The 26878-nt window shown below is 37.6% G+C and overlaps 1 protein-coding gene across 6 annotated transcripts in view; it reads left to right on the plus strand.

Moving 5' to 3' along the window:
- CAMKMT (calmodulin-lysine N-methyltransferase) overlaps window positions 1–26878 on the plus strand; it is a 393129-nt gene that overhangs the window by 349204 nt on the left and 17047 nt on the right. For all 6 annotated transcript variants that reach the window (XM_041754705.1, XM_041754709.1, XM_041754711.1 and 3 more), the window contains one exon: window positions 19922–19996. In XM_041754705.1, the coding sequence (XP_041610639.1) occupies window positions 19922–19996 (75 nt within the window). The remainder of the gene's footprint in view (window positions 1–19921; window positions 19997–26878) is intronic.

Consider the following 26878-nt stretch of genomic DNA (forward strand, 5'->3'; position numbering starts at 1 on the left):
TATTTTCACATTCTTTGGATAAATACCTACCAGTGCAATTACTGGATCATAGGATAGTTCTGTTTTTAACTTTTTGACGAACCTCCATACTGTTTTCCACAATGTCTGCACCAGTTTGCGTTCTTACCAACAGTGCATAAGGATTTCTTTTTCTCCACACCCTTGCTAACACTTGTTTCTTGAGCTTTTGATTTTGGTCATTCTAAGAGGTGTGAGGTAATTAATCATTGTGGGTTTGATTTACATTTCCCTGATAATGAGTGATGTTGAGCATCTTTTCATGTGTCTGTTGGCCATCTATAGGTCTTTTTGAAGAAATGTCTATTTTTGTCTTCTGCCCATTTTTTTATTTGTTTTTTTTGGGGGGGAGGGGGTGTTGAATTGTATAAATTTTTTATATTCCCTGGATACTAACCCTTTATCAGATGTCATTTGCAAATATCTTCTTCCATTTAGTCCTTGAGTTTTATTGGTTGTTTCCTTTGCTGTTCAGAAACTTTTGAAATTTTGATGTAATCCCAATAGGTTATTTTTGCTTTAGTTTCCCTTGCCTCAGAAAACATATATATAGAAAAATTTTGTTACACTAGATGTCAGAGAAATTACTGCCTGTGCTCTCTCAGTATTTTTATGGTTTCGGGTCTCAATTTAGGTCCTTAATCCACTTTGAGTTTACTTTTGTGTGTGGTGTAAAAAAGTCGTCCAGCTTCTTTCTTTTGCATGTAGCTGTCCATTTTTTCCTACACCATTTGTTGAGGAAACTTTTTCCCATCACATATTCTTGCCTCCTTTGTCAAAGATTAATTTGCCATATAATTATGGGTTTATTTCTTTCCACTCTGTTCTGTTGACCTATGTATCTATTTTTGTGTGGTACCATACTATTTTGACTACTACAGCTTTATAATATGACTTAAACCCTGGAATTGTGATACCTCCAGTTTTGTTTTTCCTTTTCAAGTTTGCTTTGGCTATTTCGGGGTTTTCTGTGGTCCCATACAAATCTTAGAATTGTTTGCTCCTAAAAAAAAAAGAATTGTTTGCTCCTGTTCCATAAAAAATGTTGTTGGTATTTTGATAGAGATTGCATTAAATCTGTAGATTGCTTTGGGTAATATAGACATTTTAACAATATTTGTTTTTCCAATCCATGAGCATGGAATGTCTTTCCATTTGTTTGCATTCAACCTCTTTCATTAGTGTTTTATACTTTTCAGAGGACAGGTTTGTCACCGCCTTGGTTAAGTTTATTCCTAGGTGTTATTTTTGGTGCAATTGTAAATAGGATTGTTTTCTTAATTTCTCTTTCTGCTCCTTCATTTTTAGTGTATAGAATGCTACAAATTTCTGTACATTGATTTTGTATCCTGCAAACTTGCTGAATTCATTCATCAGTTCTTGTAGTTTTTTGGTGGATGGATAAATCACATTTTATTCATCCATTTATCATAGACATTTGGGTGGTTTCCACTTTTTAGTTATTATGAATAGTGCTGCTGTGAATATTTGTGTACAAGTTCTTGTGACAAGTTTCAAAGTTAAACTGTGTTTAACTTTTTGAGATATTGCCAGACTGTTTTCCAAGTTGGCTAAACCATTTTACATTCTCATCAACAGTGTTTGATGTTATCTGGGCTTTTTGCATTGATATTCATCAGTAAAATTGGTCCACAGTTTTATTGCACAATCCTTATTATATTTTAATATTACTGGTATGCTGGCTTCTTAAAAGAATTTGAAAGCTTTTCTTATCTTTTGAACCATCTAATCTGGGTCACCCTAAGCTGCTACCATAATGCTAGATCAGAGCAATTTTTACCCCATTATTTTAGAAGCTCTAATTTGAAGTTGGCAACATATAGTGAAATTCTTATATTAAAATGCACTGTGCTTGAAAGTTCATTAGTTTGAAAAATAAAACAGGAAAAGAAATAAAAACAATAATTAATTTTGTGATTTCACATCTAATGACACATAGTTGAAATGTGATGTGAAATTAGAACTAATTCTAATTTTTTATGATCACTTTGTTTTATTCCCATGTAAGTTAATAAGCTGTCATAATTATAGAATCAAAGATATTTGAAAAGGGAAATATACTTAGTACCTTTCATTCCAAGATCTCAAAACCCTTTACCAGTCCTCCTTAACCAGTGTGGAATATACTGGTCACCAGCTAAGGGGATCCTCAAATGTTAGGCAAATCTGCCTTCCTTTTAGACTCTGAAATAATTTTGTTTCAGCTATATTAGAGACAAAAACATAGATCCAGAGAGTGGTATCAGTTTTAAAGTCAATCCAAAAATATAAAATAAGCTGGAGCCATAGTTCTCAAACTTTAGTAATCATCTCTAGAGCTTGTTATGACACAGCTTGTTGGCCCTTATCTCCTGAGAGACTGAGGAAGAGGCCCAAAAATTTATGTTTCTGGCAGGTTCCCAGGTGACTCTGCTGCCTCTGGTCTGGAGACCTTGCTTGAGAACCACTGAACTAGAGTTCTCCCTGAGTGTTTCTCATTAAATTCTGTAATGTTTCTTTGCCTTAAAAGTGTCCCCAGTTTTCATTCATTAAAGCCAGTTCCATCCACCGTATTCTGTTGCTTATTTTCTAGATGTCATATATTTACAGAGAAAGGATAGGACCTGACTTACTGTCAACTCTCAATTGTCTGTAGTTAATCTTGTAGATCCTCTAAGGTAAAAATTTCATTGAGACCTAACATTACCCCCCCCCTCATCTTTCTCCAAACCTTATTTCTAGACTGGAAATGTAAATTAGTTTCACTTCAGGATAAAAACCAATAAGGTTGGCCAGGTCATTTGTTTCAAGGAATTTATGTATATAAATGAAATCCTATTTTGGTTCATCTATGATATTGCTTCCTTCCCTAAGTGATCCAGTGGAAAGTGGTTTTGTTTGTTTTTGTTTTCTTTTTATTTGAGGTATAGTTGACACACAATGTTATATTAGTTTCATGTGTATGGCATAGTGATTCCACAAATCTGTACATTATGCTATGCTCACCACAAATGTAGCTACCATCTGTTACCACATATTATATATAGTACCATTGACTCTATTCCCTATGCTGTACCTTTTATCCTCATGACTTGTTCTTTCTAGCTGTAAAGCCTGTACTTTCTATGCCCCTTCACCCAATTTGCCCACCCCTCACCTTCCTCCACTCTGACAGCCATGTTTGTTCTCTATATTTATGGATCTGTTTCTGCTTTTTGTCCGTTTATTCACTTATTTTGTCTTTTAGATTCTATGTATAAGTGAAATCACATGGTATTTTTCTTTGTCTGACATGTTTCATTTAGCATAATACCCTCTGAATCCAGCCATGTTGTTCCAAATGGCAAGATGCTGTTCTTTTTTTTTTTTTAATAAGGCTGTTTATTGTTTGTTTGTTTGTTTATTTATTAAGATTTTATTTATTTATTCATGAGAGACAGAGAGAGAGAAAGAGAGAGAGACAGAGGCAGAGACAAAGGCAGACGGAGAAGCAGGCTCCATGGAGGGAGCCTGATGTGGGACTCGATCTCAGGCAGGCCCTGGGCTGAAGGCAGTGCTAAACTGCTGAGCCACCCAGGCTGCCTGATGCCGTTCTTTTTTATGGCAGAGTAGTATTCCATAGCACACATATTTATCCATCTTCTTTATCCATTCATCTATTTTTTATTGTTTATTTATTCATGAGAGACATAGGCAGAGGGAGAAGCATACTCCCTGCGGGGAGCCCAATGCAGGACTCGCTCCCAGGACCCCAGGATCACGACCTGAGCCAAAGGCAGATGCTCAACCATTGAGCCACCCAGGCACCCCCATTTATCTACTGATAGACCCTTGGGCTGCTTCCACATCTTGGCTATTATACATAATGCTGCAATAAACATAGGAGTGCATCTATCTTTTCAAATAAATGTGTTTGTTTTCTTTGAGTCAATACCCAATAGTGAATTATTGGATCACAGGGTATTTCTATTTTTAATTTTTTGAGGAACCTTGATACTGTGTTTTCAAAGTGGTTGCATCAACTTACTCTCCCATCAGTAGAGCATTTGGGTTAATTTTTCTCTACACACTTGCCAACACTTGTTATATCTTGTCTTTTTCTTTCTTAGCATTGTGACAGGTATAAGGTAATATCTTACTATAGTTTTGATATTCATTTCCCTGATGATGAGTGATGTTGAGCATCTTTTCATATGGCTGTTGGCCATCTGGATGTCTTCTTTGGACAGGTCCTCTGACCATTTTTCAGTGGGATGATGATGATAATGATGATGATGTGTTAGTTTTATAAGTTCTTTATATGGTGGGGAGTGCTCTTAATTCTGTCTTTAGGGCCACTGTTACTTCTCTGAAGTGGCATCCTCTTTAAAATAACTCTTTTGAAAATAAAAACATTTGACACATGAAACTAAAAGTCTAGATCTATGGCGAAAGAGGTTCTAAATCCAGATCCATACTGATAAAGATCTTCTGGAACTTGCCTCTCAAAGTGGTCCATGACCCATATTCATTCATAGGAATTACCTGTGGACTGAATTGGACTCCCTGGGTTGAGGTTCATGAATCTCACACTTTAATCTCCCAAGGTAATTCTAATATATTTAGATCACAGATCACACTTTGATAAACTCATTTTATTCCTAGATTGCTGTTCAGTTTAGCATGCCAGCTTAAACCAAAAAGGTGAATCTAGGGATAGCCTGTTATTTGTCCTTAGGAGAGGTTTGTTTGTTTGTTTGTTTTACCTTTCATGTGAGGGCTTTATTCCTCACTTTGGACTCTGAATTAATTCATTTCTCTCTCTCTCTCTCTCTCTCTCTCTCTCTCTCAGTAGGCTCTATATCCTGCCTGGAGCCCAATGCAGGGTTTGAACTCACAACCCTGAGACCAAGACCTGGGCTAAGATCAAGAGTCAGACATTTAACTGAGTCACGTAGGTGCCCCTGGACTCTGAATTTCTATGATGTCATCTTAATGAAGATGTGAATAGCAGTGGGAAATTTATACAGAGAAGGGAGAAATTCTGATTAGTTTCTTGTCTGCATCACAGCTTTTAGTTGTTGGGACTTAACAAGGGACATACATCAGTGCTTTGTAGCACTGCATTGTACATTATACACCAGGCATAATCCACCGGTGATTCTCAATCAGACTGTGTGCCCACCTCTGCACCTCTTTGTAATTATGTCGGACATTTCTGTTTAGTTGTCACAATGACTAAGGGTTATTACTAGTACTAGAGGGAGCAGATGGTAAACATCCTATACTGCCAGGGATAGTCCACTACAATTTAGAATTGTCCCAAATGCCAGTACTATCCCAGTCAAGAAACTAATTCCACACTAGTTGAGAAAAATGGACATCCAGAAATAACACTTGGATCTCTTTTGTATCATTGCTTGTTTGGGGGATTTTTTTTTTTTGCTAGATCTGTCTTATATACACTCTTCTTCTTTATCCTCCCCCTCCTCCCCCCCTCCTCTTTCCTCTTCCCCTCCTTCTCTCCTTCTCCTTCTCCTCCTCCCAACATGAAGCCCAACACCTGGGACTTGAACTCACGACCCTGAGATCAAGACCTGAACTGAGATCAAGTCAGATTCTTAACCAACTCAGCCACCCAGGCACTGCACACACTCTTCTTTAATTAACTTTGCTAATAAATAACATTTTTACCTCTAATATTTCACTAAATTAGCTGCTATTCTACTCCAACTTGTACCTTCAGTCCAAGGTAATAAAATGTAATTTAGATTCTGCTACATGTAAAAGCACTATGATGAGCTCTTTAGAGGTTACAAATATAAGTAAGGTGAGGTTTCTGCCTTAGGAAGCTCAAGATATCCAAATGAGAGATAGATACTTGCTCAACTACCAAGACATAAGACAGAGTCTGCTCTAGTTGGGTTAATCATACTGTGTTAGTATGAAGAGAAGATCAGCCAGTCCAAGGCAGAGGATCTGAGAAAGGGTGGTGAAGGAGGTGGCCCCTGAGATGTGATTTAGCACATGAAAGGCAAGAGTAGAAAAGCAGTTAAAGAGGTGCATTCTAGGTATGAAAAGTCGAGAGGAAATCATTAAAGGCATGAAGGTAGAAAAGACATGTGCAGGGGGACCTGGATGGCTCAGTCAGTTAAGAATCTGCCTTTGGCTCAGGTCATCCTGGGAGCAAGCATCATGTGGAGCTCCCTCCTCATCGGGGAGTCTGCTTCTCCCTCTCCCTCCTCCCCTACCCCCCCAACTCATGTTTTTTTCTCTCTCCCTCTCAAATAAATAAATAACAACTTAAAAAAAAAAAAAGAAAGAAAGAAAAGATATGTCCAGACAAACTTAGTTCTCTGGTGTGATGAATGGGAACAGGTCAGAGGCCAACAGACCAGTTAGGATGTCATTGTGTTGAGGTGGAAGGAGGAGGTGAATGGGACAGAGCACATAAAGGGACTTGTGAGGTAACAGGGAAAGTTCTATTTCTTGATCTAGGCTGTGGTTATAACGGTATTTGTCTCATAATTAAGGCATATATTTGCTTCATGTAGTTTTCTGTTTCAGTGTCTTATTCTACAATTAAAAGGGTTGGGGTTGGGGTGTCTGGGTGGTTCAGTCAGTTAAGCATCTGCCTTTAGCTCCAGTCAGGATCCCAGAGTTCTGGGATCCAGCCCCCAGTTGGGCTTCCTGCTCAGTGGGGAGCCTGTTTCTCCCTCTCCCTCTGCCCCCTTTCTGCTTGTGCTCTCTCTCATGCTATCTCTCTCTCTCTCTCTCTCTCTCTCTCTCTCTCTCTCAAATAAATAAGTAAAATCTTAAAAATAAATTAAAATAAAAAGGTTGGGGTTTTTGCTTGTTTTGAAAGCCATCTCAGTCGTTCCAGAGAAAAGAAAAGAGGTATCCAGGCCTGAATGAGAGCGGAAACTGGTGAGCAAATATGAAGGCCATCCTGGAGAATTAATTATGTCATTTGGAGGAGGAGGTGGAGAGTAGTTTGGGACACATTGCACTCACATGGTTGTAGAACATAAATGTGTGTTCTGTGTGATGGTAACTAGCAAGCCATTAAGGAAAGTTCACATCTCAGGAAATGTTGTGCTAGAAGATTTGGAGATCAGGACTCCTGGGGGCACAGCGGTTGAGTGTCTGCCTTTGGCTCAGGGTGTGATCCTGGGATTCTGGGGTTGAGTCCCACATTGGGCTCCCTGTGAGCAGCCTGCTTCTCCCTCTGCCTGTGTCTCTGCCTCTCTCTCTGTGTCTCTCACGAATAAATAAATAAAATCTTAAAAAAAAACAAAAACAAAAAAAAAAGGAAGAATATTTGTAGATCAACATGAAAAGATTAGAGCGGAAGTATGGAAACTGGAATGTAAAAGAAGATGGCCAAGGAGAAATCTTGGAAAATATCTGTTTTGGGGCAGATTAATAGGGGCCAGTCAGGGATACAGAGAAGGAGCTGGAGACAAGAAGGCTAAATCCAGATGGTGTGGTATAAAACCAGTCCCAACAGAAGCAAGTCCCAGACAGAATTTCAAGTGTTAGCTGCTGCAGATCACTAAAGGTCTAGCAAATTGCAAAACAGTGTCAGTGTCTTTTGCCAGAAAGGTCATATTGGGAGCGCAGGTGAATCAATGAGAGTAGACTCCTCCTGCCAAAGTGTTGATGGTGAAGGGAAAGAACCAAGTGTTGATGGAGTGTCAAGAAGAAGCAGAGTTGAGGGAAGAGTGGAACATGTTGGCAGGCATGCCAACACACCAAGGAAGAAGAAATAAGTAATATATGATGTGAGGGGGGTGAAAGTGAGCAGATCTCATGGAGCATAGCCTAGAGTGCTGCTTCTCAGAGTATGGTCCCCAGACCAGCAGCATCAGCACCACCTGAAAATTTGTTAGAAATGCAGATTTATAGCCTCCACGCCAGCTCTACTGAATCAGAAACTCTGGGATTAAAAAAGAAGAAGAAGAAAAAGAAACTCTGGGATTGAAGCCTGAAATCTGTGGTTTAACAAATTTTCTGAACATTCTGATGCATGGTTGAGTTTGAAAACCACTAGAGGAAAAGGGGAGTGGTTTAATCTTGCACGTAGTGAAGAGGTGATCCTTGAAAGGATGAGTAACCCTACTTCCTTTTAGACAAGAGGCAAAGAGAAAAGATGAGGGAAATGGTATCAGATAGTCCCAGGCTTGTGGTGAGGTCATCTTAAAGAACAAAGACCTGGAATATTTGGGGAATAAAAACCAGGGATGTGTGCATCCAGCCTCCAAACCCTCGCCTCCTGTACACTTTGTTCAAGATGTAATTCCTCTTCCTCTTGCCTGTCCCAATCCTACCTTTAAGACCAAATTCCACCTTCCACCTTCTTCAGTATACCTCCTCCAACATGACCATCTGTAATTATTTTATTTCATTTTGAAATAAGACTCTTTGTTTCCTTAGACTGTTTTAATTTTGTTACTTAGAAACAGGTCCTCTTTGTACAATCCTCAGCCTCCAGAGAAGCGCTGAATCACCCTGTGGATGGACTGGCTCACAAGTTAGGAAATCAACAGATTAGTGTCTCCTTGAATTCTTGGTTTTCTGTTCTGGATTTAGATTCCTTGGCCCAAGTGCCTAAAACACTATTTATAGGTCTTCTAGCATATGGCATTTTTGAAACTCTGTAAAAGATCAGGAAAAATGGAGGGACAAATGACAAATAGGGAAGTATTTAGAAGAGAAATGATTCCTCAGTTTATGTAAACACTATAAATGACTTGAATGGACCCTTTGTAAGAGTGAGCTAAGCCCAGACAGACGTTGAGAAGTAAGATGTAAGAAACTGTGGGAAGGGCTCCTGGAGTCTGTTGCAAGGAAGAATGCCTGTAATATCCATGTGAAGAAAACTACTGTCTTCCCCACTGCTGCTAAGACAGCTTGTTGTTGTTTTTTTTTAATAACTCTAAGCTCATTACATTTGGCAAGCATGATCAAGAATTGTATCAGTACACTACTTTTGCAAAAACACAAGCAAGGGATGACCTTTTTTTAACAGGAGAGTTAAAAATTGTGACTCACTCCCCAACGGAGTCTGTGAATATAATGGTAAACAAATATTAACTGTGGGAACGTGAGAAAAGGAATGCCTTAAATCTGTAAGGAGAGAGTTATCTTTGAGCACCACAATGAAATACAAATTAGATTAAACATGTTTGACATTAGGTTTTATTACAAACTTAAAACAGAGACTTTCTGTTTTAGAATCTTTTTTCTTTAGTGCTTTAGTGTGAGTTTTACAAGGTATGAGTCCTATCAGAAATTGACTTGTCTTTGCATTTTGCGTTGACACTCCAGAGTCAAAGCCAGAATGAAAAAAAATCTAAGTTAGTGCAAAAGGAAAGGAAAGGAAACTAGTATGTATTGAGCACTGATAATGCACTTTAATGTATTCTATCTCATTCGATTCCTTTATCGTTGTGCAAAGCAACTACTGTCTGTTATAGATGAGGGCCATGATATTCAGCATCTCCTAGCCCCACTGACCTGTAGGTGGTGGAGCTGGTATTTGAACTCAGAGCTTTCTAGCTAGCTAGAAGCCCAGGATTCTTTCTGCTGTGCAATACCTGTTAAACTTACTAGGTTTGACATGCCTATAGCTATTAAGGTTTTCCTAAAGCATGAGGAATGCTGACTGGTTTTATATTTCTTTCTGTCAAATCTTAATTTGTAATGAAAAAATTTTAAAGATTTTATTTATTTATTTATTTGATAGTGAAAGAGAGTGAACACAAGCAAGGAGAGTGGTGGGTAGAGCTAGAGGGAGAAGCAGACTCCCCACTGAGCAGGGAGTCTGACATGGGGATTGATCCCAGGACCCTGGGATCATGACCTGAGCCGAAGGCAGAGGCTTAACCCACTAAGCCATCCTGGTGTCCCAAGCTTGTAAGGAATTTCAAACAGAAATAAGATTTTGACATTGTGGTGAAATACAATGGAGACGATAGAAATTTTACTTCAATGTCAATTTAATTATAGGTGACACATGGGCATGATTTAGGGGTTTAGAGGAACCTCCTTTACTTGCATCTGAATGTTATGCCTTATATTGTGAAGTTCATATTGGCCAAGGAGCCTAGTAGTATATATGTATACATCCTGCTTTCTTTCAGAAAACATTTCCTTTTTAGCTCTTTTTTAAGTTTGTTGAGGTCAAATTGGCATCCAATAAACTATGCATAATTTTACAAATTTTGGAATTTGCATATGCCCTCAAAACCATCACCACAGTCCAAATACTGAACCTATCTTTCACCTCCCAAATTTTCCTCTTGCCCTTTGGCAGTCCCTCCTTTCTGCTTCTTGAAGGTTCCTTCCTCTCCACTGATTTGTTTTTCCTTAACTTACATGAGTTTATATTTTCTAAGGTTTTAAATAAATGGAATCATTCAGTGTGTGCTATTTTTTTTAAGTCAGTATTCTTTCAGTTAGTAAAAGTATTTGAGATTCATCTGTTGTTGCAAATACCAATAATTTTTTTTATTCCTGAGTAGTGTCCCATTGTATGGATACACTACAGTTTGTTTCGGCTTTCACCCATTGATGAACTTTTCGGTTCTTGTCAGTTTTGTGCTGTTACAAATGAAATTGCTAAGGAATATTTGTGTGCATATATATATAGATATAAATGTAGATATATGTTTTGTATGGATATATGCTTTCACTTCTCTGGGGTAAATACCTAGGAGTGGAACAGTTAGGTCATATAGAGGCACATATGTAACTTTTTAAGGAGACTGACGAAACTGTTTTCCAAAGTGGTTGTACTATTTTATATTTGCATCAGTGGTGTCAGAGAGTTCCATTTTGTCCACATCCTCGCCAACACTCTATATGGTCAATCTTTTAAATTATAACCTTTCTAATAAGTGTATAGTAGTATCTCATTAGGGTTTTAATTTGAATTTCCCTAATTACTAACGATGTTGGATATCTTTTCATGTGCTTATTCACCACTTATGTATCTTTGGTAAAGTGTCTGTTCAAATGCTCTATCCACTTTTTTTAAATTGGGTTGCTTGTTTTCTTATTAACATACTGTGAGAGTTTGTTATGTTTATATGTAAGCTTATATGACAGAAGATTTTATCAGATATATGATATGCAAATATTTCTACCTCCCCCAACTGCTGCCCTACCCGGCCTGTGGCTTCTCTTTCTATTCACTTCATAGCATCTTTCAAACTGCAGAAATTTTTAATTTTAATTAGGTCTAATTTGCCAATTTGTTCTTTTATGGATCATGCATCCTGTTTCGTATCTAAGTAGTCTTTGTTCAACTCCAGGTCACAAAGACTTTCTTCTGTGCTTTCATCTACAAGTTTTATAGTTAGGTTTTACGCTTAATTTTATGATCCACTTGGAGTCAATTTTATAATAGGGCACAAGATATGTGTTAGAGATCTATTTTTTTTATATGTGGATATCCAAATGCTAGGACACTATGTTTGAAAATACTCTCCTTTATCCACTGAATTGCCTCCATTTATTTAGGTCTTACTTAATTTCTCTCATCTTTTGTCAGAATTATCTCTAAGTAACTCATATTTTATGCTACTAGTTGTTTGAGTTTTTTAATGTTATTGTGAGTATATGGAATTAGAAATTGTAATTTTTATAAGAATTTTATAAGAAGATATAACTGATTTCTGTAAATTTTGTAAGAAAATATAACTGATTTTTTTTATATATATAACTGATTTTTGTATATTGGTCTTGTATCCTACAACCTTGCTAAACTCACTTATTAGTTCTGCTTGCTTTTTTTGGTATATTCTATTGGATATTCTACATAGGTGATCAGATTGCCTGCTCATAAAGACAATTTTACTTCTTCCTTCCCAGTCTTGATAAAACATCTAGTCTTTCACCACTGGAGTATGATACTGGCTGTAGGTTTTCATAGATGACTTTTTTCAGGTCGAGGAAGTTCCCTTCTGTTCTTAGGTTGTTGAGAGTTTTCATCAGGAATAGAAGTCAGACTTTGTCAATGCATTTTCTGTACTTATTGAGATGATCATATGGTTTATCTTTTCTTTTCATTAATATGGTGAATTATATTGATAAATTTTCAAACATCACACCAACCTTCTTGTATTTCTAGGACAACCTCACTTGATCATGAGATCCATATCTATATATTGATACATATTTTTATACCTATAGATATTATATAATATTATATATTTTATTATTATATTTTATAAAGAACTTTTATATTCCTTATTATCCTCTTATTATCTGTAGCATCTGTAGTGATGCCATTTCACTCATTCATGATATTGGTGATTTATGTCTTCTCCCTGTTTTCCTAGTCAGTCTGGCTAGAGGTTTATCAATTTTATTGCTCCTCTCAAAGAACCAGTGTTTAGTTTCAGTGATTTTTCTGTTATGTTTCTGCTTTGTAGCTCATTTATTTCTGTTCTAATCCTTTCTTCCAGTTACACTGATTTTTATTCCCTTTCTTTCCTTCCTTCTGGTTATGTTGATTTTAACTTCTCTTTTTTGTTTATTTGTTTATTTAGCTGGGAGCTGAGTCTATTGCTTTAAGACCTTTCTTTCTTTCTTTCTTTCTTTCTTTCTTTCTTTCTTTCTTCTTTTCTTTTAGACCTTTCTTTTCTGATATAGGCATTTAGTGCTATTAATTTCCTTCTAGGGAACTCTGGGTGGCACAGCGGTTTGGCGCCTGCCTTTGGCCCAGGGCGCAATCCTGGAGACCTGGGATCGAATCCCACGTCGGGCTCCCGGTGCATGGAGCCTGCTTCTCCCTCTGCCTATGTCTCTGCCTCTCTCTCTTTGCGTGACTATCATAAATAAATAAAAATTTAAAAAAAAATAAATAATTTCCTTCTATGCACTGCTTTAGTGGCATCCCACAAATTTTATATGTTGTATTTTCATTTTAATTCAATTAAAAATATTTTTCAGTTTCTGTTTTGATTTCTTTTTTTGAATTCTAGGTTATTTATAAGTGTATTATTTATTTTCCAAATACTTAGAGATTTTACAGAGTATATTGATTTCTAATTTGATTCCGTAGTGTCCAGGGAACTTTTTTTTTTTTTAAGATTTTATTCATTTACTTTAGAAAGAGAAAGAGAGAGCAAGGAGGAGAAGCAGAGGGAGAGGCAGAGGGAGAGGCAATGTGGATTCAATATCCACATTGAATATGGAGCCTGACACGAGACTTGATCTCACAACTCTGAGTTCATGACCTGAGCCAAAACCAAGAGTCAGACACTTAACCAACTGAGCCACCCAGTCACCCCAGGGAACATATTTTTATATGACTGGAATTCTTTTAAATTTGTTGAAAGTTAAAATATAACCCAGAAATAGTATATTTTGATAAATGCTCCATATCTAGTTGGGGAAAAAAAGGTACATTCTGCTATTGCTGGGTGTTCTATAAATATCAATTGTCATGTTGGTTATAGCATTGCTAAGGTCATCTATAACTGGTTATTTTCTGTCTGTTTCAATTAGTTATTGAAAGAGGAGTATTGAGGGATGCCTGGGTGGCTCAGTAGTTGAGCGTCTGCCTTCAGCTCAGGGCATGATCCTGGAGTCCTGGAATCGAGTCCCACTTTGGACTCCCATGGGGAGCCTGCTTCTCCCTCTGCCTGTGTCTCTGTCTCTCTGTGCCTGTCATGAAATAAATAAATAAGATCTTTAAAATGAAAGAAAGAGGAGTAATGAAATCTTTCATTATAATTGTGATTTTGTCTGCTTTCTTGCAGTAATACCCATTTCGGCTTCACGTTAGAAACTCTGTTATTCAGTTCATAAACATTTAGAAGTGTTATGTCTGCTTCTTGAATTGGTCTTTTAACATTATAATGTGATCCTTTTTACAACGAGGAACATTCTTTGCTCTGAAATCTACTGTATGACATTCATATGGCCACTCTGGCATTCTTTTGACTAGTGTTGCTGGTTTTAACCTATTTGTGCTTCACATTTAAAATACATTGGCTGTAAGCTCCATACTTCCATCTAGCATTTTAATCTAATCTGACACTCTTGCCTTTTAATTGGGGCATTTAGACCATTTTTACTTAGTGCAAGTACTGATATGGTTAAATTTAAATCATTTTGTTTTTTTGTTTTCTGTTCCATCTATTCATCTTCTTTTCATCTTTCTCTGCTTCACTTGATTAAATGAGTATATTTTATTATTCTACTTTATCTCTTTTGTTGACATATTAGCTGTAATTGTGTTTAGTAGTTGCTTTAGGTTTTATAGTATACATCTTTAACTTCTCACAGTCTATCCTCAAATAATGTACCACTTCATCTACACTATAAAAACCTTATCATAGTATACTTCTACTACTCCCCTCCCAGTCTTAAAGCTATTGCCCTATATTTTACTTATATATATATATATATATTATAAACCCCACAGTACTTGTTATTTGTTTAACCAGTCGATTATATTTCAAAGAGTTAAATAATAAGCAAAAAATCTTATATATTTGCCCATGTAGTTACAATTTTTGGTTCTCATCATTTCTTTCTGTTGATCCATATTTTTGTCTGGTATGATAATTCTTCCACCTAAAGGACTTTATTTACATTTCTTATAATGTAGATCTGCTGGTGATTAATTCTTTCAGCTTTTATATGTCTAAAAACATCTATTTCATCTTTTGAGGGGAAAAACATTTTAAACTGGCTATAAAATTCTAGGTTGACAGGATTTTTATTTTCCATTCAGACTTTAAAGATATCAATCCGCTGTCTCTGACTTGCCTCCATTACTCACAAGAAATATGCTATTGTCCTTACCTTTATTTATATGTAATGTGTTTCTCTTTTCCTCTGGGTGCTTTACAGATTTTCTCTTCATGATTGCTTTTGGACAATTTGATTAAATTATTTGTACCATGTAGTTTTCTTCATGTTTCTTATGCTTGAAGTTTTTTGAAATCTCTTGATCTGTAGGTTAATAGTTTTCATTAAATTTGAAAACATTTCAGCCATTATTTTTGGAAATAGTTTTTCTGGATCTCCCCCTCTTCTGTTCTTTGGGGACTCCAATTACACATATATTGATCACTTAAATTTGCCCCACAGCTCACTTACTGATCCTCTTTTAATTTATCTCTATTCTTTGTCCCTGTCTATATTTCATTTTGTATGGTTTCTGTTGCTTTGTTTTCCAGTTCATTTATCTTTTCTTCTGAAATGTCTAATCTGCTATTAATTCCATTTAGTGTATTTTTGCTCTCAGACATTGTTGTTTTCATCTTCAGAATTTTAATTTGGGACTTTAAAAGTATCTTTCTTGTCTCTATTCATTTCTTTAAATACAGTGGATACCATTATGGTAACTATTTTAACACTCTTGTCTTAATTCTAACATCTGTGTTAGGTTTAGTCCAGTTTTAGTTGTTTGATTTGTCTCATTATAGGTTGTATTATTTCAATTTTTGCATGCCTGGTAATCTTTGATTATATGCTAGATAGTTTTTTAGAGAGGAAATGAGGAAGAACAGAGGGAGAAGGAGAGAGAGAATCCCAAGCAGGCTCTACACCCAGCACAGAGCCCAACACAAGCTCAGTCTCTCGACCCTGAGATCATGACCTGAGCTAAAATCAAGAATTGAACATACCTGACTGAGTCACCCAGGTGCTCCCAAGTATTTTATATTTTACTTTGTTGGATTCTGAATGTTTTTGTATTCCTATAAATGTTTCTGAATTTTGTTCAGGGTCACAGTTAAGTTATTTTGAAATTATTTGATCCTTTTGGGTCTTGCTTTTAAGATTTGTTAGACAGGACCAGGGCAGCATTTAGTCTAGCACTAATTATTCTCCCCTACTGAAACAAGACCCATCTAACCAGTACCCTATGAATTGTGAAGTTGAATTGAAAATAAAGAATTTATATGACTTCTTTACGGATTTTTTTTTCCTGCAGAAGGGGAGTTGGGAAAGGGAGTAATAACTGGAGAGGTAAATAGAGTCAAGAGAGGATATTATAAGAGTGAGAAAATAACTGCATGTTTGAATAATGATGGAAATAATGCAGTGCAGAGGAAAGAAGTGATACTATAGGATAGAGAAGGGAGAATTTCTAGAGCCATATCCTAGAGTAGATGAAAAGGCTCTAGTGTATAAGAGGAGGTACTACCTTTAGATAGGGGTATGGTATCTTTAATTCATCTATGATAACAGGCAGGAGGGCAGAATATATAGATAAGATGCTATTAGGAGCGAAACTGTAGTGGTGGGAGTTTGTGGAAGTTCTCATCTGATACCTACAATTTTGACAGTATAATATGTAGCAAGATCATCAGCCGAAAGTCAGGATGAGAAAGGAAGTGTTAGAATTTGGAAACAGAGAAAGTAGTACAAAATAACAACCTGGGAGATGGGGGATGGGGCGGATAAGTAAGTGGACAAAAAAAGTCTAAGTCTAACTGCCAGACTTCATCAAGGGTCCACTTGAGGTTCATTGTCATGAATTTAAAGCAAATCCAAAAAAAAAATAAATAAATAAAGCAAATCCAATCATGATGCATTTGAGCTTTCTCCGCCCACACTCAGGTGCACAGGTACAGCTTCAGAACAGGCAGAGAGTTAGATTTTACAGATAGGAGGAAGTAAGAAAGGGAAAAAGGAGTAGAGAGTGTATGCAAAGGAGTAATTAAGATGATTGGCTGTGGGATGTGAGCTGTGTAAAGAGAGAAGATAAACATTATGGAAGAGAGATAGGGACATGGTGATGGGACTAGCAGATTGTTGGCCAGTGGGACTGAAGAATGGTTGGGATTAGAGTACCTTCTGGAAGGGATGAGCTGTGAAAGGGTAGGTCAGGGTTTCGGGTATTCATAAAGACAAAGTCTAGAACAGTGCTACTTAACAAATAGGCCGTACACTGGAACTAATCTAGGAACTGCTTGTTACTGATCAATGAGGTGAGTTCAGAAATTGAAAGTAAATGTTTAGGAGCACTACTGTGATATCCAATCATCTCATCAGTGGGCTTGTGTTTAGAATGTCTTGAATTTTAAAATCTCATTTGCTATTAATATTTGTTGTATCTTATAAAACTGTCAGTCTGTAACAGACTGGATAAAACAACAACAGAAATCTGATCCTTCTCCACAACTAAAGTATTGCTCTAGCTGATCATCATGTAAGTTATCTGAGAAGGGTGGAGGGTAAGGTCATTGGAAAAGAAGAGGTGAAAGGACCAGCTCCTTGAATATTGAAGTCACCATCACCCATTGCCTTCTGAGATAGAAGCCCTTCGGATTACATAGCTCCAGGGGGCAGCCTTCTCATTGTATACTATGTGTACACCACAAATCCAGAATACAATGTGAATGGTGCTCTCTGAGTGTTCAAGAAGGTGGCCATTGTTATCTCCATTTTATAGATGGGAAGGCAGACTCCCAAGTTCACACAACCAGCCAATGAAGGAACCGAAGTTTGAACTTAGGTGTGATGTGTCTGTCACACCAAAGCTAGACTCTGTTCTATACACCACTCTTTGTCATGTGCTTATGGTTATGGGGACAGCATAGTCATAAGCCTCATGAGAACTAGAAAAAAATGCTTTTTGGGAATGCGTTGTGATCCACATGGCGAAGCCAAGCATTTCAGTTTCCTTAGAATCACTCTTGTTCAATCTGCTGCAGTAATCCATAGCCAGTTGCTGCCTAGACCCTCATCTCTCCAGTTTGTCTTTGTTGAATCAAGAGGCTGAAGCACCTCAGGAATCCAATATCCAGTATCCACCACAGGATTTCCGACACTTTCTTTCGTGTGCTTTAGCAATTACTTATGTATTAGAAACATTTTCTGAATAATAGTTACAGAATGATAAGATTATGAGGAATTTTAACACTTTTCTCTTTTTCCCAAAATTTGTGTGATGGGTCATTACTTTGATGATTTGAAAAAGTCAGTTATAGAGCTATATTCTAAACCAGCTTGTTCATGTAGAAACTCTTTAAGACTCTTAGGTCTCGGGATCCCTGGGTGGCGCAGCGGTTTAGCGCCTGCCTTTGGCCCAGGGCGCGATCCTGGAGACCCGGGATCGAGTCCCACGTCGGGCTCCTGGTGCGTGGAGCCTGCTTCTCCCTCTGCCTGTGTCTCTGCCTCTCTTTCTCACTGTGTGACTATCATAAATAAATAAAAATTAAAAAAAAAAAAAAAGACTCTTAGGTCTCTGACAGGAGCTGAATAGGCCTGGTTTCCCACTGAGCTGGAGTCCCAGCCACATGGGAGGCCTCAGTGTTTCCATATAAGTTGGTATTGGTTGTGTCCCATTCTCCCTAGGTGCATGGAGTTTCTGAGGAATTAATCTAAAAACAAAGAAAGCATTAATCTCTTAGGGTTTTCCTGGTTTCCTCCAATCCTTGGCTCTCCAGTGGGCCGAAGCAAGTACAACAGTAGAGTTAATTTATAAAGCTTGTCCAAGTGTCACAGGATGACAGATTCTTCTGGAAAGTCCTCCTGGAGCTCTGAGTCTATAATGCTTACACAACACATAGGACACAGTATCAGAATTATGGGCTTATGTGTCCACATGTCCTGCTAGGCTACCATCAAGAAGGCATAGCCTATGGCCCAGCACAGGGCCTGCCACATAGTAGGTGCTCAGTAACAATAATTTGAATAAGTTAATGGGTAACTCATGCTCAGTGTGCATAAATATTTTCATGGTGATGTGTTTAATCTTTTCCATCTTAAGAAATTCACTACTGTTAATGTATATTAGTGTACCTGGGAAGAACTTTTGGACTTACCAAAATAAGACTTTTTTTTTTTTTTTTAAACATTTGGCTTTTCACCTCAGGAAGATGTGGAAGAAATAAAGAACCCAGATAAGCAAATATACCTGGACAGGATGAGATGTGCTCATTCAGTTTGGTTTAAAATAATAATCAAAATAGAAAATAGGAGCACAATTTTACTTTGAAAAATAGCACTGCAAATCAGTTTTGGTGTGGAGGAAGGAATCGTTAAAATATTTTAATATGGTAAAATGCTAATATCACAGTTATTATTAAAAGTAACTTAAGGGACGCCTGGGTGGCTCAGCAGTTAAGCACCTGCCTTCCGCCCAGGGCGTGATCCTGGAGTCCCGGGATTGAGTCCCGTATTGGGCTCCCTGCAGAGCCTGCTTCTCCCTCTGCCTGTGTCTCTGCTTCTCTCTCTCCCTGTGACTCTCATGAATAAATAAATAAAATCTTTAAAAAAATAAAAGTAACTTAAAATCTTTCATTAGCTTTATAAGCACAACTAGATTTTTTAAATATGGTTATTAATTATTGTTGTTAATATGAGGTTGAAAACCTGATCTTCTTCTGGGAGACTGAGTGTCAGGATGGGTGAATTTTAAAATATGCCTAAAACCTGAGAACTACCAAATGAAATTTGGCTTTTCTTTTCATCTATCTTGCCAGATCGCTCATTTCATCACTAAGAATGCAACTGACATGCCAGGCAAAATAGATATACACCAAGTTTCACATCATTTATTTTTTATGAATTTGTATTCCAGTCAGATGGGGAATACTTTGATCTCAATATGTACCTCATTGATGTTAAGAGTCTAGACTCACTGTAATGGCTACAGTAAAAATAAGATATTTTTCCTGGGTTCATCTACCAAAAAAAAAAAAACATAAAAACTAGCACAAACTTAACTATTATATATAAATAGAGAATTCTCCTCTTCTGGATTTGAAGGCTAAATAAAATACAGAGCAGACAGTTCCATCCCTAGTTTTTTTTGTTATACCTTTTGAAATAATTTGTATATACCTTTTAAATAATTTCAAGTGCCACAAAAAAGAATGTTAATAGCTCAAAATCAAAAGTTAAAAAAAAAAACCTAAGTATGATTTTTAAAAATCTTTTTCTCCTCAAGCGTTTTACGATGGGATAATGAGACAGATGTCTCTCAACTGGAAGGACATTTTGGCATTGTTATGTGTGCTGACTGGTAAGTACATAAAAATCATAAAAGTCCTGTTAGGAAAAATAGCTTTGCTGGAGTAATTGGGCTGTGCTGCTTTGCTGACGGCTAAGCAAAGTCAACAAATGAAGCACAAAGCCACCTTAACCTCAACAAATTAATATTCATCTCCATGTGACAGTTATAAGGTAGTCTTCTATCACACAGTAACTTCTACCACATTATTTCCCAAAGATTGATTTTGAGAAGCATTTCCATTTTCTGGAATTGCCTCTGTTTCATGCTTGACGTATCAGTAAATGGACGACTTAGGCAAATTGCAAATAATTATGGCTCGGAGAGGAATAGTCTGGAGAAAAAGGAGTTTATCAACACAAACAGCTCAATTAGCTTACTTCTTAGGAAAGATCTGACTATTGATATAAGGGAATATAGGTACATGTGTGTACACACACATATATGCTCCGACAAATCAATCCATTTGTGCAATATCTTTGGGGAAATATCTTTTCTTAAAATGTATGTTTGCTATCTAAATTTTCAGTGTCTTCAATTAAGATATTTAATTATACGCAAAACAGGAATTATAACATTACATTTTATTGTTATGCAAATAACATTAAAATCTCTGTCAGGTGCCTGCTTTTTAAAAATAATTTACATTAGATATTTTGTCTTCTCGTTTGGCTCAGTCTACTTACTGTCAATGAAGTCTGATCCTAAGTTACAGGATAAATATGTATCAAACCTTAATAATTATCTCAAATAATCTTAGGTATTTCCTTCATGCGTGTTGAATAATAACTATTTCAGCATATGGAAACATTGACAGTTCAAAAATATTTTCCCCGGGAAGAGTAAGATCTTATTTGTAGTTTCATTATGTTTTTACAACACTTGAGACTTGAAAACACAACAAGTTCAGATTCCGAAGAAGTTCTGTTGTATTGATCAACCCAATTATAAGATCCAGAACCTGGAGATAGATGACTTCCCTCAAGGAGAGTTAAATGAGATTTTCAAACAGTCATTACTATTCTTATTTTAAAATTAAGACTTTCAATAGGTAACTCCTCTATGTAAGTCACTGGAATCAGATCTTTCTTTTTTTTTTTCTTCTGAAAAATACTTCCCCATGGAAAATAAGTATCCTATTCTATTTCTAGCTGAGATTTTCTAGCTTTCCATGGCCCTTTTAGTGTCTTTGCACCCAATTTTGGAAAAACCTTGCACCCAAAGAGGGAAAAACAGCTTTTGAACTAATCATTGATATTGTGCCTAACGCTATATCCCTCATCTAATCCAAAAATAAGGAGCTAAGACCTCACCATATGATTTGAACAAGTAATTTAGTAAATGCCTCTCCTCACCAAATATGAGAAAGGATTCTCCAGGTTTCATTGCACAGATGAAGATAATGCTGGCAGGATCAGATCAGATTAAGCATGAAAGTCAGATCAGAGAGCAGCAGAAAGAAGGAAGGAGGGCAGCATCTTCTTGGAGGTTTAGATGAGGGTTGCACCCGTGGGCTCCGACATGTGGAGAAAGTCAGCTCTGGCCAGGAGATTCGAGTTTAAATGTGTCCTTCACAAAAATATCAGAACAGCCTGGCTTTGTCAGACCTTGTGTTATGGACACTCACACCATGTCATCCTATTTGTACCAGAAAGACAAGCAGAGGAAGTAAGATTTAAGCTCTTTTCTGATTAATGTTCTCAGTGAGGTTAAAAATAGCCACACAACATGTTTGAGAAATAGTCTTTTTTCCCTAGCGAACAACAGGGTCACGTACAACTGATATACATAATGCATATTCAGTGAAGGCTTTCATTACAAATACATAACGCAGTACAATGTTAGATGTACACACACACACACACACACACCACACACACACATTTAGTAGCTATGTGAGAATTTACGGATTCAAATGAATTAAGTACACCCAAGTTTTATTTTATAAATGGCTTTTCTATGCGTGAGGTGTTAAGTTGGGTTTTTTTCCCCCTGGTGTTGTAAGTGCCAGAATGTCAGGCTGTTTATAATTTCCCATTTGTAAATGTGAAACATTAAGCTACTCTCACTGCAATGCTGATATTATTTCCAAAAGAAATGCTTTGGTAATGGTCTCTCTTCATATTCACAGGGATGGGTAAGCTGCTTAGAAACTTAGAAAGCACGGTGATATTTATAATATGCATGTTGTGCGCAAAGCAGTGAAGCACAGACTCTGGGCACTCTTTATGTCCTGTCAATTTGGCGTCTCTCTGTCAGTTATTCTGTGGGTGCTGTTTCTAGGGACAGGCAGGCAGACTATGCTGCATTTTTTTTTTACAGTGTCACAGAGGAGGGGAATAAAAACAACAACAAAAAACCCTCTCTTTAGACACTACCTCCAAGATGAAACCTGAAATACTCAGTGGCAGAAATAGGTGCCACACATAAATAGATCACACTGTCTCACACCACCCTTTGGTTATTGTCAGTCAATGAGATCTGGATTAGGCCATAGGAATATGAAGCAAGAGTTGGAGTTCAAATATTAGTACATGGATTAAATTCCTTATTGAAGCATTTCCAGCAAGGGTGGCATTGTCTGATTCTCTGAATAGCTAACCACTGGTACTGCTTGATCCCATTTACATGAAAACAAGCTCTATTCACAAACCTATTCCAAACCCACATTGTGGTTCAAGTAAAATGCACATGATTACAACGAGCGGGTGATATGTTTATGTTTTTAAATCATTCATATATTCATATATTTACATTCAAACATTCATAAACCTGTGGGCTATGGGGGAAATAACTTATTTCCCAGAAAAGACAGTCTTCTTAGTTCACATCTACATTTAGGAGCTCAACTAGATTATAAAATAAAGAGGCAAGCTGTGAAAGCTAGTCATTATTTCACCTTTCAGCATACTTGACAATGAAATATAGTTTCATGGTTCAACAGTTCCTAAATAACTTGTAAAATGTCAACTTTGAAATAAACAGAAGGAAAAATCGAGGTACAGCCACACCTGCAAAGGATGGTGTTGACAAACATCAAAATATTAGAATATTCAACCACAGGTATAGGAAAAAACCTGCCTATTAAGTTCCTTGGTTGACTTATTTAACATCGAATTCCATAGAAGCATTCCTTTCTGCTGGAATGCAGTCCAGCCCCGTCCTTGCTGAGTTGAGAATAGCAAGTGATTGTTAATTTTCAGCCTGCCTTTCTACACTCCTGTTCAATCACAATAATCTAAGAGTCTGGAAGTAAGATGTTGTGTGTGTGTGTTTTTTTTTAATCCAATGAACGCTTTCAGTGTATGTTTGATGGCCTTCCAGTTTATTGTAGCTCTGCAAAAATAAAAAAATGATTCCATACATAGGAATTATCTAAAAGCTTGGAAAGCAGGTCTGAAATGCCATCCATAGCCTGACACATTGATTGAGCTAGGTCTGCCGGACAGTCCACACCATGTCTGCACACACAGTCTGAGACTTTGCGGAGAGACATAGTGGCAGGGGAAGGTTACACCGCCTCACTGACTCCCTTAGCATTTTTACACTACATATAGTGGATTGTTTCTTTTTTTTTTTTTTTTGTCTTTCTAAATTATGAAAAAAGTTTGGTGTTTAAGGTATTTTTATGGAAGAATTTTTTTTTTCTCAAAACAGCCTCTGGAATATCTTCATTTTCTTCCAGATGCTGTGATCATGGATAGTTCTAAATCACCACCTTTACACCTGAAAAACCCTTTAACACAAATGCAGCCAGTCCTTTCACCTCATACCTAAAATTCAGTCCCAGAGAAGATAAACAGACTGCCAGAGATCGGGCCCCCTGGGTGAGAGCCCCAAGGGAGATCAGAACCTCCATCAGTCCCTGGCTCCCCAACCATCAGTGGATAAAAACTGTTAGAGGCCATTCTTCTGCTGCAAGTTAAATCTACAACAAGGAATTTAACTTCACATATCACCTTAAAGATTACACAGAGGTCTCCTTTCTGTGGATGCTCCCAGAGAAATGCCTCTTTGCCGGCTACACTAATTTATTTCCCTCTGAGTAGAGAAGTAGATGCCTGCGCTCTGCGTAAAACTCTGACTGACCCTATGGGAGGCAGGGAAAGTGGTGGCCCGGTATCTTCCCTTTGTCGAGAAATCTGTGATTCAGATCAGTGAAACAAAGCGAGTTGATTCCACAAGTCCATTACATAGAGGGTGGTGTGTGTGTGTGTGTGTGTGTGTGTGTGTGTGTGTGTGTGTGTGTTTTAATGGCCAAACTAGACTGACTGTCCATGTATTTTGATCAGTAACGGAAGGGAGAGTTGAAATTCTATCTCCATTCTAATCAGTGACCCACTCAGCCTTTTTTAAGTAGATCCACTTAAGCTACTGTTGTTCTCTGAGCCCATTAGGACTTATTTAAGGGGTGAATTTTCAGATTATGTATCACTCCCACTAAAGCACATTGAAATTGCTCATATGACATATCCTACAAAGCATTATAAATTCTGCATCAGAGGTAAGTAGAAAGGTGAGCTTGCTGGGAATAAAGGCTTATTCAAGAATGATAGAAATTGCTTTGAGGAAATTTAATTTGGGAGGATGGAGTAGACAACATCACCATTCAAACAACTGTGTTTGGAATGGGTGCTTGGGTGTTAAGTCACATTCTCCAGTGAGCTGCAATGTTAATATCTTTGTCACGTCACCAATGTTGACTGTTGTTCTTTATAAGATTACGTTTTAAGCTCAGTTTTTAAGGGGCTGATTATTTATTGCTGACAGAAATTGCTGTGCATCCTATAGGATGCACAGGTATAAACTGAAGACTGCTCTTTTGCTTAATGTTGTATATCCCAACCAGCCAGCTCTCCAGCAGGCCTGAGAAACTGACAGATTTTCCTACAGCAATTAGTCTTCTTAAAACAAAACAAAACAAACAAACAAAAAAAACAGAGGGCCACCTTGCTGGCTCAGTTGGTTGAGTGTGCAACTCTTGCTTTCAGGGTTGTGAGTTCAAGCCCTATGTTGGGTGTAGAGATTACTTAAAAATAAAATCTTAAAAAATACACACACATACAACAGGATGCTTAATCATTAAAATTTAAGATAGTATCACTTCACTAAAGAGTAAGGTATATAGTCCTGAAAACTTTAAAAACCACACAGAATTTGAGTCCTTTCTCATCAACCCTTAATGATTATTAATCACCAATTAGTATGACTTACAGGCATTTGAATCAGATACATTCTACACTCTAAGATTTAAGTATTTTTTCATGGAATGATATGAAAATTTTCCCCTGGCGCATTGTCAGGTTATCCTGGTTGATGGATGGAGTGGGATAAGGTTCCCATTCTAGACATGATTTCTAACTCATCTTGAAAGGATTCTTTTTCCATTGCTCAAAACATCCTTTTATAGAAGAATCTTCTAGCGAACACACCGTAGTTGAACCCAAGTACTGACTTCTTGGCAAATTCTCATAAACTGTTATCCCCACTCCTCTTTCTCAAATGAGAGAATTGGAAAATGGACGCCTGGGTGGCTCAGTGACTGAGCATCTGCCTTCGGCTCAGAGTGTGATCCCAGGGTCCCAGGATCAAGTCCTACATAGGGTTCCTTGCAGGGAGCCTGCTTCTCCCTCTGCCTATGTCTCTGTGTGTGTATGTCTCTCTCTGTCTCATGGATAAATAAATAAAATATTTTTTTAAAAAAGAGAGAGAGTTGGGAAAGAACTGGATTGGTGAGACATTCCTACCTAAGTGTTGCTTCTCCCTTAACAATACAAGTAAAGGAGTGTGTACACCCTGTTTTAGGGTCATTGAAACCAACACTCTACATAAGCTGCTTGATTTCGAGGACCATGTTGATCTGCTAGTCAGCCAGTGAGCAGGTACTTACAGAGTTCCTTCTAGGTGTATATGTTGTGCTAGCACTTGCAGCACATAAATGAATAGAGACCAGAAGCTCTTTATTTTATTCCTAGCTTGTCTCCAGGGCCTGAAACAGCTCATAGTATATAGTAGGTATTCATCAAATATTTGTCAGCTAATATATATTATCGATGTGATGGCCATATCAGCCACATAGGTGGGCCTTTTTTTTTTTTAATAGGTGGGCCTTTACTGACCAGGAAAACTGAGGCCTTTTGTGGAGACCTCACACATAGCAGAAAGGTCAAAGTCGGAGTGCTGTTAAACCCTACACTGTACTCCCCACTTGCCTGTAGTGTGACTCCATATGGCAGCCCTCATACTAACAGCTGATAGTCACCCTTAGCTCAGATAAGGTGAGGCAGGGCCCTAGAATGGGTGGTACTTACTCATACTATATGAGGAGTAGGGTCCTACAGCAAACTGCAGCATTAGAAGGGGTGGGGGATAGGGGGCTCCATGGAGGTCCCTCATGGGATGACTGATGCACAAGGCTGCTCAGTGCTCTAGCCCACAAGTCCCAGAGAAGGGAAATCGGCCCCAAGCAGACTGACCCAACCAAAGGAGTAACAGAGCAATAATAGAAATTCTCAAAAGACCAAAGGAGGAAAATGAAAAATCATAGGGAAGTGGGGAAAAAAAAAATCAATGAAAAGTGATTTCTCCTGAAAGTCAAAGGAGAAAAACCCAGAGTTGCTGTGGTCTCTGTGACACCTAGCCCAAATCTGGTCTTTGTTTTTGAAACTGTTTACTCCTGAGTCGTTGGTTGAGTCTGACATCAGCACTGCTCCTAGTCACTAAAGACCATCATCACCTGAGATCTGTTCTGTGATTTGGGCATCACAGGTGTTTGTTTCTGGAGGGTGGCCTCACAGTACCCTCAGTGGGCCGATGGCCCAGGTCTACAGAGACTAGGCTCTAATGATGGGAAGTGTTTCATCTCAACCAAATGATTCCCCCAAACACCAGCTT

The sequence above is a fragment of the Vulpes lagopus genome, chromosome 5, assembly GCF_018345385.1.
Source record: "Vulpes lagopus strain Blue_001 chromosome 5, ASM1834538v1, whole genome shotgun sequence".
Taxonomy (NCBI): Eukaryota; Metazoa; Chordata; class Mammalia; order Carnivora; family Canidae; genus Vulpes; species Vulpes lagopus.